Below are 19078 nucleotides of genomic sequence, written 5' to 3'. Positions count from 1 at the left end.
CGTCCGATGGCAGGAAGATCTGGGGTCACCCACGGCGGGCCTAGCGACAGTGGAGGCGATCCGTCCCCACTTGAGTCGCTGGGTCGAGAGGAAGCACGGCACACTGTCGTACAGAATGACGCAGGTACTTACTGGACACGGATGCTTCGGTAAGTACCTGCACGGGATAGCGCGGCGGGAGGAGACACCCTCCTGCCACGAGTGTGGTGCGCCAGTGGATACGGCGTACCACACCCTGTACGAGTGTGCTGCGTGGGGGCCCCAGAGGCACACCCTTGCGGCGACTATGGGCGGAGACCTTTCGCTGCCGAGCATCATCAACGCCATGCTCGGTAGCGAGATGTGCTGGTCAGAGATGCGCTCCTTCTGCGAAAGTGTCATGTCGCAGAAGGGAGCCGCGGAGCGGGAGCGGGAAGAGAGTGCCGCCGCTGACTCGCTCCGCAGAAGACGACCGGGGAGGAGGAAAAGGCGCTACGCGCACCTTCTCCCGCCGCCTCAATAGGCGCCGCAGGGACTAGGGGGGTCCCAGTACCCCGGGAATCACCCCTAGGTGTAAGAGGCCCGCATAGGTGGGCCGACCGTCAGGGCGTCACGGTAGCATGCGTAAGCGATCCCGTGGCGTCCATCGAAAGACGCAGAGGGTACCGCTGGTTTTTTAGTGGGTAAACCCGGCGTACTTGGGCGCACTCGGCGTCCAGGGCTCCGGGGAGTCCCACACACCCCCCCACTTTCCATCACGTGGGGGAAGCGCGTAAGGCGTTTTTCCAGCGCCAAAAAAAAAATAAAAAAAAAAAAAAAAAAAAAAAAAAAAAAAAAAAAAAAAAAAAAAAAATGCCTTAGCCCTTAGCCTTAGCAGTGGCTAAGGCTAAGGAGACTTAGCTGAACTTGATAAATTATATAAATAGATGACGAAAAGATGAATATTATTAAAACTTGTAATGTAGAAAGGATTGCTATCAGAAATCAATAAAATTTTACAAGCAACCACGAATCGATATTAGTCTTTAGTGCCTGATATAACGTTAACGTTATTAACAGAATAATAATAATTTATTTAAATGAAATAAATAAACAGATTTGAACGAAACAAAATGTTTCTAACAATTACTATAATAAGATTTAGATGGCACCGTAACTAACTCGACTGTTGACTAATGCATTAACAGTTTAGTTTTTATGAGAAATAAAAGACACGAGCATTAAGGGCCCTTTGTACAAACGACTTTTATGTGATTGATGCAATGAAAGAACCTAATAGACATTGCTGTGGGAACTTATTCATGACAAAATTAAAGCTGTTTTATAATACGTATATTACTTATTGTAAATACCTGTTTAATTTATTTCAAGACGTTTACAAATTTATAGTTAGTTCGTTCAAATGCATATTGCATATGCTTGAAAGATATAAATTCAAGTTCGAAAATCACCAAAGATCATAATCATTAAAAGTAAAGCCCGACTGCACTTCACTTTTACAATTTAAATTCTTTAAAAAAGATACTAAAAAGTCTTTCACTTACCTAAGTCAAAAAGGAAAAAAATGTAAACCTTCTTTTTAAATTTGTTTTTACAAATAAAAGAGTGTAAAAATAAGACTGATAAAAAACCATGATAGCAAACAAATGATCGTTAAGCTTAACGAGTATAAATTGGCAAACAGATTTTACTATAAAATTGTAAAAACAGTTATCTCAATGTTTTATATGGTAGTTAGAAAGTTATATTTTTTCTTAGAATACCTAAACAAACGAAATCTTTACAATTGTTAATGCATGTACCAATGCACATATCTATTTTTAATCTTTTCATTTAAAATATAATAAAAATACACTATTTGTATTTAATAATAACAATAAAACATAACAAATGATGTAATTCATCAAATATAAACGAAATATTGTATGGAATATTTATATATAATACAATTTAATTTGAATATCGAATAATAAAAATAATTTTTAAATTAGGTTGAACCGTATAGAATATTGTTATTATGCTACAATGAAATAAACCAAATTAGGTAACCAGTATAATACATAATCGTGTGTTACATGTAGCTTTGCAGATATTCGTAATCACTGCGAACTGTCATGAAACTCTGTACTGCGGCATGAAATCATCCTATAGGTATTTGTTTCGCAATGGCACGCGACCATTGGCCTTGTGATTTAGGGTGAATTATAATAAGCTCATGTTTTACGTCAATAGAAAAAAAGGTCACGTAAGATTAGAAACATAATATTATATTTAATATAAATGTATAAGATAAGACTACGTTTTCACGTATTCCAAAATAATTATAAAAAATATATTTAATTAAAATATTTACATGATGCCGCGTTTTTACGACCTCGACTGAAGCTTCATAGCAATGGCGCATTTTACCGAGTTTTTGTTCTATCACTATGTCGTAATTCCATTAGCGGTGTAAGTTTCTACAAAAACGTGCGTGTGCGTCGATATAGCTTTTATATAGTGTGATCACATAAGCACACGCAAGTAAGGTTTTGTGTGAAACTAATTGCTTCGTCTCGAACTTGTTTTGTTTTTAGCTATTTATGATTAAATAAAAACGAAAACGATGTTATTATATAATGAATATATACACATTAGTAACCAAATATTTTTTCATTCGCTAAACCATATACGTAGTAAGGTCCAAAAGTTTCCGGCCTGAACTATAAAATGAAGGATAAATCGCAAACAACGTTTATCATTTTTCAATATAGTCCCCTTTTATTTGAATACACTTTTCGCATCGCTTTACTAACATTTCAATTCCTTTAAAAAAATAGTCTGCAGTTTTATCTTCAAAATGTGCCAAAACCGCGGACTTCACCTCTTCATCCGTGTTAAACCTTTTTCCACGCAAGTCAGATTTCAGTTTTGAAAATAAATAATAATCGCTTGGGGCCAAGTCAGGGCTATATGGTGGATGGTCGAGCTCAGTGAACCCGCATTCTTTGATGGCAGTCTTGGAAACACCCGCTGTGAGGACCGGCGCATTGTCATGAAGCAGCAACACTCCTCGAGACAATTTTCCTCGACGCTTTTCTTTAATAGCATCTCGCAATTGATGTAGTAAGGAAGCGTAGTACTCGCCTGTTATAGTTGTGTTACGCTCTTTAAAATCCGCTACTAATATTCCCTGGGAATCCCAAAATATTGTGGCCATGATCTTTTTTTGTGACTGAGACCTTGGCTTTATTGGGCCGTGGTGAGCTTGGACGACGCCACTCCATCGATTCTCTTTTAGACAAAGAATCATAGTAAAGAACCATAGATTCGTCTCCTGTTACAATTGAATCCAAAACTTCTTTTTGTCGGCCTTCACAAAGAGATAAAAATTGAGTACAGCACTTCACACGTTCTTGCTTCTGAATAGCAGAAAGAAGTTTTTAGACCCATCTTGCACTGACCTTATTCATGCCCAAATGCTCATGGAGGATTCTGAGCACAGTTGTTTTCGAAAGACCCGTCATAGCTGCTAATTCTTTTGTCTTTAGCCGCCTGTCCTCCAGTACTTTCTCTTCGACAAACTGAATGTTTTCGTCCGTAATGGCCTCAGACGGACGTCCTGGGCGGGGTTCATCTTCAATTGATTGTCTTCCTAAACGAAATTGTTTCGCCCATTCTTTTACGGTGGAATATGAAGGAGAGGATTGTCCATATACAGCATCCAAACGTTGTTTGATTTCAGACGGCGTCCTCCCCTCTTTTGTCAAAAATTTGATCACGGCTCGATACTCAATCTTATCCATTTCGAATTTTTGCTGACTTTCTGATTTCAAAAGGTTATAACTTTGACAATAAATGAAATAGAAGAATATTTTAAATTGTGGGTAGAACACAAAAGTGTAATTTTTCAATGTCAAGCTAGTTTAATATCATTGATGAATCCAAAGCGGGTAGGCCGGAAACTTTTGGACCTTACTACGTACCATTTATTTACAACCAGTACAGGGCATTTCTCTCTTTCTCTCCTCTAGAAATATGTGGAGATGGATATCTCATGGCGAAAAACAAGACAAGACAAGTACTTGATAAAATATACCCGAATTTCTGAACTATATTTTTTATAACATGTTTGTTCGGCTCGGCCCAAACTAACCTGTAGATGTACAAACACTAGAGAATGCATGCTGAAGTGTTTACGTGAGGCTAATAATCGTCGTGGTACCACTTTAAACATAAATCGGAAATGTTTACGTTTAAAAGCAACATTATGTGAAAGTTGTTGACCATTTAAAACATTTAGCGACACTCTTAAATTAACTCCTCCTAACTATTTTACGTGACAGCTCTCGAGAGTTGAAACATTCTTTATTTCAACACCAGATACGTTACATGCCAACTATTAAATCAAGATCTTTAATAATCTTTATAGTTGTGTTCAAAAAGTATCGCGAATTTTGAATTTTCGCGGGTTACGTATATTCGAATTTCGATCTTTTTGGGGCTTTATGTTCGTACTCATGTCTCTCACTAATGCCGACATATATATAAACGAAATATCACTTACTGATTAATCACGAAACCTTAGAAATAATAACACCTAACAACTTGATATTTGGCAGGCAGCTATAAGATAAAGACATCCTCTAAGAATGTATTTTAGTAAAGTCTACCTCTAAAGGGTAAAACGGTGTTTAAAATTTTCATTTTATAATTTTTGCACGGTAAAGCCAAGTTCATCCAGTATCAATAAACAAGCAATTTAGCAACCACAATGAATAGATACATAAGACACACGGACAATTTAATCTCTAATAAACCTATCAAATTGCAGTACTTAGCGATAGACTGTCGCACACCCAGATATCTTAAAAGGATTCCGATCATAGCCGTTAAAAGACATCATTAGAATAACTACCGATTATTACGTCTTGCATATATTTATAGGCAATTTACTCGGAAATCGGTTGTTAGACTCTGGTATTATAATAAGTATCGATAAAGATTGACATCTATATTTAATGGTAGCGACACATAAAGTTAAACGTCACCATCCGACTACCATTACCCGGATCAACATTGTAAGACCGTCACCATAAATTGCTTCGTAATTTACACTGTCTTCTAGCCTCACGGTTTAGGGCGTTTTTTATGGCATTTTCGTCAGAAAATGGGATCGTTATTTAGTTCCTAGAATGTGGTAATTTAGTATGAGAAAATACGAGTTTCCTAGCCGTACGATGACGCGGTGATATAAATAACTTTTTATACGTGACGAATAACGCAGAAGCGAATTTACGAGTCCGTTGCGTTCTCGTTACTTTAAACTAACAACAAACACTGCCGATTATAATTTTCTACTTTCTTAAACTGATTTCATTACAAAAAATCTTTTCTTTTTGTTTGTAATCTATGTCATGCTTAGAGAAAAGGTCTTAATTAGATCTTTATATCTCGGACGAATTTTGTATGTACGAGTACATATCTTTTAACTGACGATACAACTATAAGGTTATACATCTAGGTTCTGGAAAAGAGGAGAGCAAACCTAAGCTGGACTGAGTCAATTATAGACTCTCACTTTATAGATTATACTTTTAACCAAGGTTTTGTTTAGCATTTATAAAAACATAATTATACAATTTATAAAAATACTCTCTAAAGGTGGAGTCTAGAATTGCCCGGCCGTTCAGTCGTCCTTAGCGTGAGACCTTAGATTTTCATAGCCTAATATATTAACGTATCTGCTTTTCCAATCGTGTTTATAAATGACCTAGTTGTTTCTATTAAGCGCCGACCATTTTACTGAGCCATATATCTTGCCAACCAAGGACGCCTTTTTCAGTCGAAACGAAAAATAGAATTAGAAACTTTTTTATTTTCCTAAACATAAGATAACATAGAAATTTCAACACCATATGACTATGAAATTTGATGAATACTTATAATTCAATAAAAAGCACAGTACATTCAACCTTTTCCAGTTTAGAATGATAATTAACTCATGAAATTTCAGCCTGAGTTTGAACCCATAATCATCTGTTAAGATGAACGAGTTTTAACCACTGGGGTATCTCATTTTATTTAATTAAAATTTACTTATTTGAATAAATGTGTCTCGTTAATAAGTTTACAAAGAAACTGTAGTAAGTAAGTAAGAAAATCTTACTTGAAAAAGGCTTCCTAATAGGTACTAGTATTTTTTCTTAGCATTGCATCATGCATGCAATAGCAATGTCAACATATTCACTATTTAGTTAACGCCAGAATAGATAATTGCTTTATACTAAAAAATTATAAAGATTTTTGATGAAACTGCTATTGCTGTAAGCGCAGAAATCATTTCGTAAATCCAAAGTTAAGGGAGGTTATGCGTCTGTCTGCTCGCCCCAAGTAATCACGTCACTTCCTATGGATATGCTAATGTGCCTCGCTGGCACGCGACTCTAGTGCCGCTTCAGATATGCGGCTTTTGCCGATGTGGAACGTGTGTACATAGACGACACAGATATTTACGATGTAGAGCAATTTATTTATCGCAACATAGACAACATTACACCGTTTTTAGTATAAGTTATAATCAGACAAACATTGGAAAAACTCTTCAAACTTTTAGAGAAACAAACATGTATTTTTATTTATTATTCAAGATATATGTTAGTATTTATTTCGCCTCAAATAATATTTGTCCAATTGTGTATCAATCGTTGTTCATCTGAAACACCTTTATCACTCACCCTTTGACGAGTTCAAAACAATGAAATTAAGACGTAAGTTATTTTCTATACGATATAACAATATGAAAAGGCCACAATAAACCAAAGTAACATTTAGACAGAAATATATTAAATGTTTTATTTTAAATTTTTATTTTGGTTCGATAACGTTTAAAATTTTGATATACGTAGGATAACAGACGTTTTTACCTAATCTTTGTTAAAAATATATTTAAACAGACTTTATACTCTCTATACTTCTCCCCTTTATAAGTAAGCAAGTATCACGGCACTTACGACGCCCTATTAAAATTTCGTAGAACCGCTAGCTTCGCTATTTTCTGAATGCCATGAGTGTTGTTTTTTACTCATCATTGCCAATCTGAATGCACCATTTATCTCTTTATACTTTTAGAAATGTAGCATTACTTAAATACCAAAATTTAATACTTTGCAACGCGGATTGTACTTTTATATACTTAAGTATATCACATAATGTAAAATGCAAAGCAACTGTTCTAGAGAGAAGTCTCTCGGAAGATGCAAATATTTAAAAAAACAATTCAAACAAAAACGCGCACGTATTTTTTAAATTACATTAAATTAAAAATATCCCTAAAATATTTGATAAAATCTAATTGGCTAAATCTGATTTTTTATTTGCATAAAATACATCCATAATATTTTAAGGTGCTCGTATCTTGTTCCTAAAGAACTAAAACTATTTATCACGATTTTAGTTTAAATAATAATTATATATTAAATCTTAAGCGCTTTATAATTTCTTCGTCTGAAACTGAAATCGCGATATGAACAACGAAGCGTGACCTCCGCATAACAATGACCTAGAGTTCAATATACTTTACAGCAAGAAAATATATCATCGACGAAAACTATTAGTTTCATAAAATAAATTATAACTTTAACATACAAAAATATAAAATTTAAGAAGCTAAGTAATGTAATAAATATTATTTGGAGTTAAATTGTTTTTAGTCATAATTTTCGTATAAGACCCAGAGATACCGGAGAATTAATAAAACATAAATTTATGAAACAGCCAGTAATATTTGTAAGCCCAGTACAACCCCATCCACAAAGAGGTGTCCCTCCCGTTTCACTGAAAATTTACAGCATCCGCGCATCTGAAAATCGACCACACTCACCTATTCTTTCCATGACCAATCTTGTAGAGCTCGACGTGCTTGAATTGGGCGTATGTGGCCATTGTAAAAAAAGGCTTTTCTTTAAATATTAACCACGATTTTAACACAAGTGCGGTCACTGCGCGAATCCGGCAGAGATTTATGTACGTGCGAACGAGTCGACGAACGTCAGCTGACTGAGCGCGCGCCGTCAGTACCCTTGCTTAAGTCGATGCTGCCACCCTCCGCCCGCGCGTGAAAAGTGAACCGCGCATGCGCTTCCGCACCTCTTGTTATGCTTTTTTTCTTTTATTTTTTTCTAGCTAACCAGCACCTGGCCTTTCCTGTTTGACATCTGTGCGGAATAGATGACTTATGTCAACAGATAGGGATACGGGCTCGAGTACGACCGTAAATATCCGATGACAGAAAGTGAGCCAATTCATGTAGCTGTAAGTCAACGGAAAATATTTAGATTATGCTTATGTCTATTTATCCTTAAAACACTAACGACCAGTTTGCGTTTACTTTTTATGATTTCATCTTGAATCTCGTAATATTTACAAATATGTAATTATTCTTTTAAAGCGGTATGGTTTTAAAAGGTGCAATAAATAATATAAACAATTACATTATTATTGATGATTTATTTCAACGTCAAGCACAAGTTTTAAACGTCTCTTTGAAGCAATCATATTTAATTATTACTTTTATATCTAGGCGTTAAACCCCAAATCAAGCAAACTTTCAAAATGATTCATACATTTATTTATAAAATGTATAAATATAACTGGTATAATATAGTGTATATTTACTTTCATGCCTTATCGCCAACTTAAGTAATCACGCATGCTAATCCGCTCGAAGCATATAATTGGCTACTGTTTAATGAACGACCACTGAAATCCGATACGGTGTTTGAGTCGTGCGTCCGCGGACATTGATTAATGCGAGGTATCTTCTAATTCCTATAATCTCTTGCGCTTGAGATTTAAGATACAATTAAATAGAGGCGCTGAACAACACTACGAGTGTAGCTTTATCGACGACCAAGAAATTCAAGAACAATATTTTTTTTAAAATAAAAATCAATTATCTTTTAAATTGTAATGTAACTTTAAAATGTAAATTACAAACCCATAAATATATTTTCTCTATACAAATGTGACCGATATTTGAAAAGGCTTGAATTTTTTCCGACGCTTATCCCATGTGAGCGTGTGGATATACTTGAGGCAGAATTGTATCCGTTACATGAATGTATGCGTCCTGCAACGTGCACGAGATGAATTGTAAACAAAGTAGTCGATAACAGAACAACTCGCCCGGATCGTAAGGATCTGTTCAGTTACACGTATCTATCCACTGATCCATTACGGCTCATTTATTTCAAGTCTTATCAAATTAAGCGCATGTACTTAATAAACTCAATTAAGCTTTTGTATTTTTATATCGAATCCCCTTGGAAGAGCTTACATCTTACAAAAGGAACATTTATATGAGGTAATTGAATTTTTCCTATTACACTGTGAGTAGAGATACGGTCTGTAGACAGGTATTCGAGTTCAAATCATCACGGGTCCATTAAGTACTGAACCGTAAACTTCAACTAATGTTGCTGTGTAAACACAGGGAACGATTTCACATCACATAACGCGACGGGTTTTATACGCGCTCAGTTTCATATTGTTATCGTAATCAAATATTATTATTTGCTTTTAAAACTTCGTAAATTTATTTAAAATGATTATTTGTTTGCACGATTAGCTTTACATAAATAAAGAGTATATAAATAGACAATAATTATCATTAAAGTTATTGATTTCGGGATATTTACCATGTTTTTTATTTTTGTTCGGTGGAGTTCGATATTTCGACATTATCTACGAATGTCTTGTTCACGAGTTCAGTCTTGTGAACAAGGCATTCGTAGATAATGTGACATGATAAATAATACAAATTTAATAATAAAAATAACCATGTTAATTTAAAATCTTATATAATAATTATCATTATGATTAAAGTTATAGTCTGTAAGCATTTCAATAGACATCAGGAAAAGGTTTTAAGTTTATTCAACGAGTTAATCGTTCGTTTGGTGAGAGATTTCCCAATAAAAAATTGAATCCAAAAGTTTTTCAAATTTAAAGCTACCGACGATTTGGGGTGTTAATTCTACAGAGGAGAACCGGCTAGGATTCAAGAAGTTACTCTTTTTCGCTAATTAAATTACATAGCTATGTTAATTTTATACAATTAAATTATCCAGTAAGCATGAAAATCAACGAATAAAACGTCGTAATGATTCATATATATTATTTATTAATGTTTTTTGAACATGAGATTTGAATTTTTATAACTGGTAAGACTAATCTTGTACTGAATTTTATTATAGAAACGACCTTGCCCAATAATTTTAAGTCTCGATAAAGCTGGACTAAGGCTCACGCTAATACTCCCATAACAATATTAATTACAGTAATATCGTTTGAATGGTTATTTAACAAAACGATATAAAATTCAAAGGACCCACAACAAAGCACCTGACGTGCTACATTAATAACTCATTGGTTACGTGACACGAAATACATTAATTTCGCAACAATTGTAAATCAATCAATCTCCCATATGTTTCCCATCACGGCTCCGTATAACCGCCATCCATCTTCGACGCGGCACACGTCAAACAATCGAGGGTTTCCCTGTTTCAACACTTACCCATTACAACATATACAATTTGTACAACTATTTCACACAGCACAGGCTCAGTAACAAGCGGATTTGAACCTAGTATCAAACACTTAAGTAGCTAAATTGAATCAAAATTGTCTGATAATTGCGCGTGCTCGTTTCGAAGCAAGGGCCAGTGCACGCACTTGATTGCGTTTACAAATATCTGGAAATGCACCGACATCAGCTTTCACGGAAATTATTGTTTACACCTCGCTTCCTGCCAGAAGATATAGATCATTACAGAACATTGAATCGTAGGCAGAACAATGTTACCTACTAAGTACCCTAATCATCAACGAAATAGAATTTTTATAGTTTTATTGTTTCCAGCTGTAAGAGATTCGGTATCAAACACCATAATGCAAATAAGGAGATTAGGCCGCCTCATTGTTACCTTTTATAATGAGTATGGATGTACCTTACAGAGCAAAGTAAAATATAAAATCTCGAAAAATAAACATTAATTTAGTCAGCTCTTTAATTTAATTTTCCGATTCCTTAAAAGCTTGACACTTACAACAGGTTTCAAGACAATAATATTGTAATGTAGTCATGAGCCGCGGCTTCGCTCGAATATATATGGTAGGTACCACCCACTCATCAGTTATTCTACCGCCAAATAACAGTACTCAGTATTGTTGTGTTCCGGTTTGAAGGGTGAGTGAGCCAGTGTAACTACAGGCACAAGGGACGTAACATCTTAGTTCCCAAGGTTGGTGGCACATTGACGACGTAAGGATTAGTTAATATTTCTTACAGAGTCATTATCTATGGGTGATGCTGACCACTTACCATCGGGTGGCCCATATGCTCGTCCGCCAACGTATACGATTAAAAAAGGAACCTTCTTTAAAGTTCAAAATTGTGGCATTCTAAATTTAAAAGAGCAAGAAACGTATAGACCTATTTTCACACTTATATTATTGGTATAGATATTTTTAACGTTGGTATTTTAAATGCGTAGGTATAATTGTTTATGAGATTATTATATATCTGTTTTTTAGATACTAAGCTAGAAAGAAATCTATATGATCTCATTTCATTGGCAAAAATGCGTGTTCGCTAACGGCCTGATTTTGCATGTTTCAGCTGACTTCACATTTTGTGCTGTTTAACGCATTGCATGCATGGAAACAGCTATCTTAAATAATATTTATTTTTCTTCATACTCAATTCAAATTTATTCAGGTTTTAAATCGCCTTTTGATTAAGTAGGTCTCAACAAACCGCTTGGAAAGCGGAAATGTAAATATGGTTTGATTTCATCTTTAGTGTTTTTTAAGATAATCTAAATATATGTATGTATGTCCAGTAAATAGTAATCTATATGTACCAATAAATGACGAACATTATTGTGATGCCTTACGGAAAAAAAAACTACTAAATATTATCTGATTATTAAGAAATGAAGAGGTTTATCTGAGTCTTTCTTTTATATTTTGATCATTGACTTGAAACATAGAAGCTATGTTCAATGTAATTAATATAAACATACCTATAAGAAAACTATGTGCAATAACAACATTGTTTAAGTTTATTTCCCGGCCTCTTTTATTTTAAACAATAACAACATGTAGTCAACTTATCGAAACCTATCTAACCTAACAAATAAACTGTCCGCTTAATAAAATATTCATGTATTTTCAATTACAATACTACGAGCGGAACTTATGTTATATATACACTTAAATAAAATAATTCTGTAATCCCAATAAGAAGGAAACATAAAGTATGTTTTATAAACACACCTGTTATTATTGTTAAAATAAAAAGTTACCTATTTACCGGTGGTAGGACTTAGAACATGACCATTCGGATTTGAGCAGGTACCACCAGCTTACCAATTATCCCATTAACACAAATTACCGTGCATAGCTGTGTTCCGGTTTGAAAGGTTAGTGAGCCAGTGAAATTACAGGTATAAGGGAATAACACCTTAGACCCTGCATTTTTTTAAAACTAAACACGAAATCATTGCGAGGGAATATGTCACTCTCAATCGGTAAAGCGGATTATCGCTCATAATAGCTTCACTTAATTGTAAAATGACGATTCAAAAGTGCTTGTAAAAGCCTACATGAATAAAGTTAATTTTGATTTTGATTTTTGACTGAACATACGAAAATATATGTTAAGGTGACGAACCTCTTCTTAACCCGACTTGTACATTACCACTGTCTATAAGCAGATCAGTGTTAACCAAAAGAGCAGCAGAGCATAAAATTCTGCACGTTGGAGAGCAATGATAATCATCAAGTCTGAGAAAATTATTAAGGTCTTTTAAAATTCGTCCTTCGGGGATGGCGAGATGACCAGGACACTGCTTGCCCCCTGACGTTTTTAGATTTTAAGTATTTGATTACCCACATAGGTTTAGTTACTGTTATAGTACTAAATATTCTAGTTTTAGTTTCAGAATACAAAGATTATTTATAAAAATATACAATATAAGTATTCACTGATATGAATCCCGTCTGAAGACTGCTCGAAGAGAGATAGCTTATAAGCAAATTGATTTCGAAGAGCATTTCAAACTAAATCCTTCACCGTTATACTCGGAGTATTTTCGTGCAGACGATAATCTATTTCATGCTCGCGGTCTCTTATCTTCAAGTTGAATTAATAAGTAGGAACATTTGAATTAGAATTGCAATCCAAACAATACCGCTGGCCGTTTCTACGAATCGACTGACCGAGTCGCAACCTTTTTTAATGTTTATATACATGCGGCGAGCAATAGTGTTTACTGCTAATATTGATTGTCTTTGTACGAATCGCGATGATAAATTGCAATTTTTATTAATTTCAACATATTTTGTCGAGAAATTTGTAAGGAGGTATATTATATTTTGTCGTTACATCATGTTAAGTCTAAAAAATACAGTACTTTTTTTATTTCAAAGTTTTGGGTATATTAAATGTATTTTCAATAAGATTTTGTAAAATTTTTAAAAAGAACAGCCAAGTAGGTTTATTAATTAAGATCATATTTGATATTAAGAGTTTAGGTATAAACTATCATTACCAATACGAATTTTAATTTGTAAACAAACAAGTAAAATAAGTAGCCTTATCATTGTACAATCAGAAACATAATTTGTTTCGTTGGGCCTATTAGTGTTACCACCTAAGATAATCATTAAAACTCGTTTAGTTTATTAGTACTTCAGCTAATTAGCAACTTACCAAGGGAAAGTTTACCTATGTTACATCCCAGTATGAAATCTTAAGCTTTATCTTGCACTCAGGATGAATATTAATACGGTAAAGCTATTCCTAATGACAAAGGTCAGATGAGATTAATTTTATACTAGAGGTCGATTAGTGCAACACAAACAGTATGATTTTGAAATAAGAACACAATAATACCAAAACATTTTTTTATCGCGATGACAGCGAAGGTAAAATTTTGGTAGAACGTTCGAACGAAACTAACGGATTTTAAAAATACATCCCACCAAAAACATTAAATGTAAAAAAATGCCAAGTCTCTCGATGCAGTCTTTCCATCGTAAAAAGTTTTGAGATCTCATACAAGCCAAGTCCTATTCAAATTATTTTGTAGTTATAAATTAACATTTAGTAACTGTATCAATAGTTTTCTGTATATTATAATTATAGTGGCTTAGCAATGAGCACAAAAATTAAAAGCTACTGTGATCATATTATTTGTTATGTGTGAATCATGATGGTCACTACCGACTACATGCTCTAATACAATAATTAAGAATACCTAACGAACAAATAAAAAATGCCCCCAGATAAAAGATTACACACCTGTTCATGCTCCAACAACAACAACTAATCTATTAAAAGATAAAATAATAAATAAAAATATGAAATAACATGTCGTGCTGTATATTAGAACTATGACAAAATCATAAAAATCCGCAATAAATTGAGAAATCGTTTTTTTTTTTTACATTCCCATAAACGCCGTAACGATTATTATATTACAATGATTATCACGTAAGAAATCACGTTATCTTAAATGCGTGCGCACGCAACGCGATTGCGATCGAAAATTTCTACGACAAGTATCTATTACACGACTTGGTGTACCATTATGTGCACTTAGTGACTGAAAAGGCTTATCAGTTCATAAGGTAACAGATTATTGAAGGACCGTTAAAAAGATAACTAGCTAGCTTCGGGCCAAATGGCTTCTATAAACATTTAGTCTATTTATAAATCTACGAAACATCTCGAACGATACATTGTATTTTTATATTTTTAATAAAACCTACCTGTACGTACTTTTGTATTTTTAACAATATCTAACGTTAATTGGTCGATACCGGCTATACCTAAGCATTAGCACTGTAAGCATCTTTTATATTGAAATGAACGGCAACAACTAAGGTTAGCTGTTATGTAGTTGTGATGATTAGCTGGTATCTATCCAGACGAGCTTGCACAAAGTTCCAAGTATAAAGATAATAATTGTTCTCGGCATGAATATCAATATATTTGACTAATAACATTAAAATAAATATATTTTATAAAGAGATAAACTCTTTAAGGGTTTTTCAACCGATCTATACTGCTATGTATAAGCAGTAGAGAGCGGTTTTAAGCAGAAAATAAGTTCTGTATTAGTTTAGGCATACATATTTACTAAAGTTTATTATAAACAGTGTTATGACTCCTGTATCTTTCGGTCAAGATATTAGCAGACTCGAGTTCAAATAACATACTATTAGATATATTTACGATAACATTTAAAAGTATTTTTGCATTTCAATTGGATCCATTTTTACACACTTGCATTATAGTTGAATTGTTTTTGACTTTCAGAGATATATAATAAATATCCACGCAGGTTAATATTCATATTTTGTTCATTTTTAATAATACATTTATGTTATGTAGTCATAAATAGTGGCCATATTTTATCAAACATCCCCCTGTCTGAATATTTTGTATATAAGCAACTGAATGTTTGATTTTGTCTGTACTCTTTGCGCATGCGCACACACGCATCATTCATCTACTAACAAGAAGTTTTCTATCACAGTAATAACAACGTAGAAAATGTGGCGCGTGAGTTATAATGAATAATTATAAACGAAAAAAATAATAAAGTAGCATTGGAAAGCTTGACGGGCGTTTTTCAATTAAAAGTGAAATCATTTATAATTATAAATTAACATCATATTTTCTTACATTAATATACATAATTTATATTCGATTATTATGCGGTAACTGTACTCTAAACTATCACAATATATCAGACTGATATATACGATGTCATACTAACATCACTCTGTAGACATCCCTTTGGCGTTCACAGTTCATATATTACTTTAACCGTTAGGGCTGACAATGTATGCATAAGAGTGTATGAATATTAGAAAAAAAAACATGTAAAGGACGAGACTACGATATGATTAATTAATATATTTTATTAATTGACGACCTTCTTGGTCGAGTGATGTGTACAGCGGTTTTCAAGGGTACGCCACTCCGAGGTCCCGGGTTCGATTCCCGGCCAAGTCGACATAGATTAATATTAGTTTTCTATGTTGTCTTGGGTCTGGGTGTTTGTGGTACCTTCGTTACTTCTGATTTTCCATAACACAAGTGCTTTAGCTACTTACATTGGGATCAGAGTAATGTATGTGATGTTGTATCATATTTATTTATTATTTATATATTTATTTATTAATAATTATCATAAGACTTTAGATAAAAACTCTGCCTAGGTTTGATTGAATACGAATTTTGAATAACAGCATCGTAAATCTGTTTTAACGAGTACTGCATATGAAAAGAGTAACTGAGAGTTTCTTTCCATTTCTCCTCGCTGAAGGTGGTTTTCCGAAACGGTGATCGTGTTTAAATATTGACGATTCAAAAACGCTTGCTTGTAAAGTTTACTCGAATAAAAAAAAATTGATTTGATTAATTTCGTAAATGGAAAAAAGACGTGCTATTGGTATACGCATATTTGAGACCCATCAATCTTACCGACCACCCAATTGATAATGTTTTTTCAGTTCAAAATATTATTTTTTTAGTATTACGTGTATTCACTATTATCTCTTGCTCATCACTTAATGAAACACCAAACCACAAGAGCTTGACACTATATCAATTACTAAGTCCTCTCTGACATATTTGACTGTAACACAATCAACTGTGAGATTAAAAATTAAATTTATAACCCAATAATTCGAAATGCTTCTTACCCGTAGCCGTGCAAACCAGATACTAGAACAATAATGTAGCTACCGCCATTGAAGTTTGACAAACTTTTCATATTCATATGGGTATTTTATTTTTATAATACTACTTATACTAAGATCATATTATAAATTCTTCAATGAAATTGAACTTTAATATTACTGATCAACAATTATGTTCTATTAAACCCTTTAGTTATCCCTTTTACTTATTGTTTTTATCAAGCTATCCTTTTCACTTGTAACGAAATGTAAAATAAACGGTGCCCGGCGCGGCACACTTTTTTCTGTTTTTTAGTATGGGTATAACATATCTGTTTATTAGAATATCATTGACTGATACACAAATAAATCTTCAATGTAATAACGAAAAATTCTATTTAAAAAAATCATAACTTTAACAAGATTTCTAAACTATTCAATCATCACAAGTTCACGGTATTCAGAAACCGTAAAACCGCAGAATGTGGCAACCCTCACCATTCAACGGTCCGCCTTGAAAGGAGTTCCATTTTTAAACACGAAAGAAACAATGGCCATATTTGAATAGGGTCCGTTCCGTGGATTCAATCAACAATGCTTTGTACAACGAACACAGAGGGATTATCTGCATACAAACCATTTTAGACTGTATTGTTTGACATTTAAAGTAGTAATTGATAAAATCGTCAGAGGATTTGCTATGTACTCACAGACACTTCCTTTCCGTCGTCATAATGTAGAGACAGTTTAATAGTTGAAGGTAAATTAAAACGAGTCAGGGAAAGCTATTCAAATGTCCTCGCATCTCTTTGATGCCTAATGTTCTTTTAAGTATTAAAAAACAATAGAATGAGCGACTGTCTTTTAAATCTCATCAGTTAAATTCATCGCCTCTTCATTGTTCTCTTTGACACCGTATAACGTTGACCTTGGTCGTATAACGATACGACACATTAAAAGACTTTTATTAATATTTATGTGAAGACATTTTTTATGAAATCTGGAAATAAATCATATTTTTAAAAAACATATTAAATTCGAGGCATGAATATAACAATTAGGGTCATCATAGCTACCGTTTATAAACAAGAACTTGTCTGAGACAATTCTATAGAAATTACAATTTAAGCGGCCATTTGCACGAATGTTCTCTTAAAGACATAGGTATTACAAGTGTTCCTAATTGAAATATATTTGTACGAGAATTCCTGCTATCCCATTATTTATAGGAAAACATTGAACACCATACAACTTACAAGTGGAATTGCAACGCATTTAAGACTACTAATGGAATGCTCTTTACGTAGATCTAGTAGAAAATTGCTTAGTGTAAAGAAACCGACAACATTCCATGCCTTGAAATGAACCCCGGCTTTTTAAGTAATTATCCATCAGCATAAAAGTCTATCAACAAAACATAGCAAACAGTACCTATGAATTATTAATTAACTTAAAAATTCTAAAATTAATTATTTGTAAAGACGTAAAAATTTAATAAAAATCTACGGTTGAAGCTCTTCAAGATAACGATAACCGATGTACAGTTATCGTCCCACAATCACTAGACAAAAATCAACATTCGCTATTAATATATACATACCTAAGATTACTACTCGAATATCCTAACCTAAGTTAATATACCTAAGTTTTTTCATGTAATAGGTTAAGCGAAAAAATATTATATCTCTTGAGACTGTAGTTACATTGACTCATGCTTCAAACGGGAACACAACAATACTGCACGAAAAATGTTGATGTTTGGCGGTAGAATTTCTGATACCTAGCAGGCGATACCTACCCAGGCGGACTTGCACAAAGCAGAGCAGAGAAAAAGATGATTAATTAATTATTCCACAGAAGATTCCTAGAGTTCTATTTCATGGTCAACATCTAAGCATATAATAAAATTGGAGTGTCTGTTTGCAATATTAAAATAACCCTCTTTTCAAATTTTTACTCGATGCATTTATCATCATTTACAATTTTTGTCTGTCGTTCTGTCTGTTTGTTCCGGCTAATCTCTGGAACGGCTGGACCGATTTTGACGGGACTGTCACTGGCAGATAACTGATATAATAGGGAGTAACTTAGGCTATAACGATTTTTTATTTTCTTGTTAAATTTAAACGCATACAAGGTTGCGGGTACACATAGTTGTTAATAATATCGAACAACGAATAACTACATTATATTATGAGTTTGTTGTTTGTTTTTTTAAACATCCCGAAACCGGTAGTAAATGAATTTTTACATTCAATTAATCACGTCTTGATGATTCACTGACGTATCTTACTACTGTTTGGTTGAATTTGGTAGCTGTGGGTTGCGGTTGTTTGTGGTTTATCTTTATCTCGGTATG

General features: G+C 33.7%; 1 protein-coding gene across 6 annotated transcripts in view; it reads right to left on the bottom strand.

Moving 5' to 3' along the window:
• Positions 1-19078, bottom strand: part of LOC124538797 (microtubule-associated protein Jupiter) — a 126652-nt gene that overhangs the window by 54161 nt on the left and 53413 nt on the right. Inside the window, exon 1 of one of the 6 annotated variants that reach the window (XM_047115999.1) lies at positions 7841-8051. The exons of 4 other annotated variants lie outside the window; for them this stretch is intronic. In XM_047115999.1, coding sequence (XP_046971955.1) covers positions 7841-7902 — 62 coding nt within the window. In that variant the 5' untranslated portion in view covers positions 7903-8051. Of the gene's footprint in view, positions 1-7840; positions 8052-19078 lie in introns of those variants that run through there. One more of the 6 variants, XM_047116002.1, reaches the window with a different exon arrangement.

The sequence above is a fragment of the Vanessa cardui genome, chromosome 21, assembly GCF_905220365.1.
Source record: "Vanessa cardui chromosome 21, ilVanCard2.1, whole genome shotgun sequence".
NCBI classification, from domain to species: Eukaryota; Metazoa; Arthropoda; class Insecta; order Lepidoptera; family Nymphalidae; genus Vanessa; species Vanessa cardui.
The sequence above is the reverse complement of the archived record's forward strand: the minus strand, read 5'-3'. Positions and strand labels throughout refer to the sequence as shown.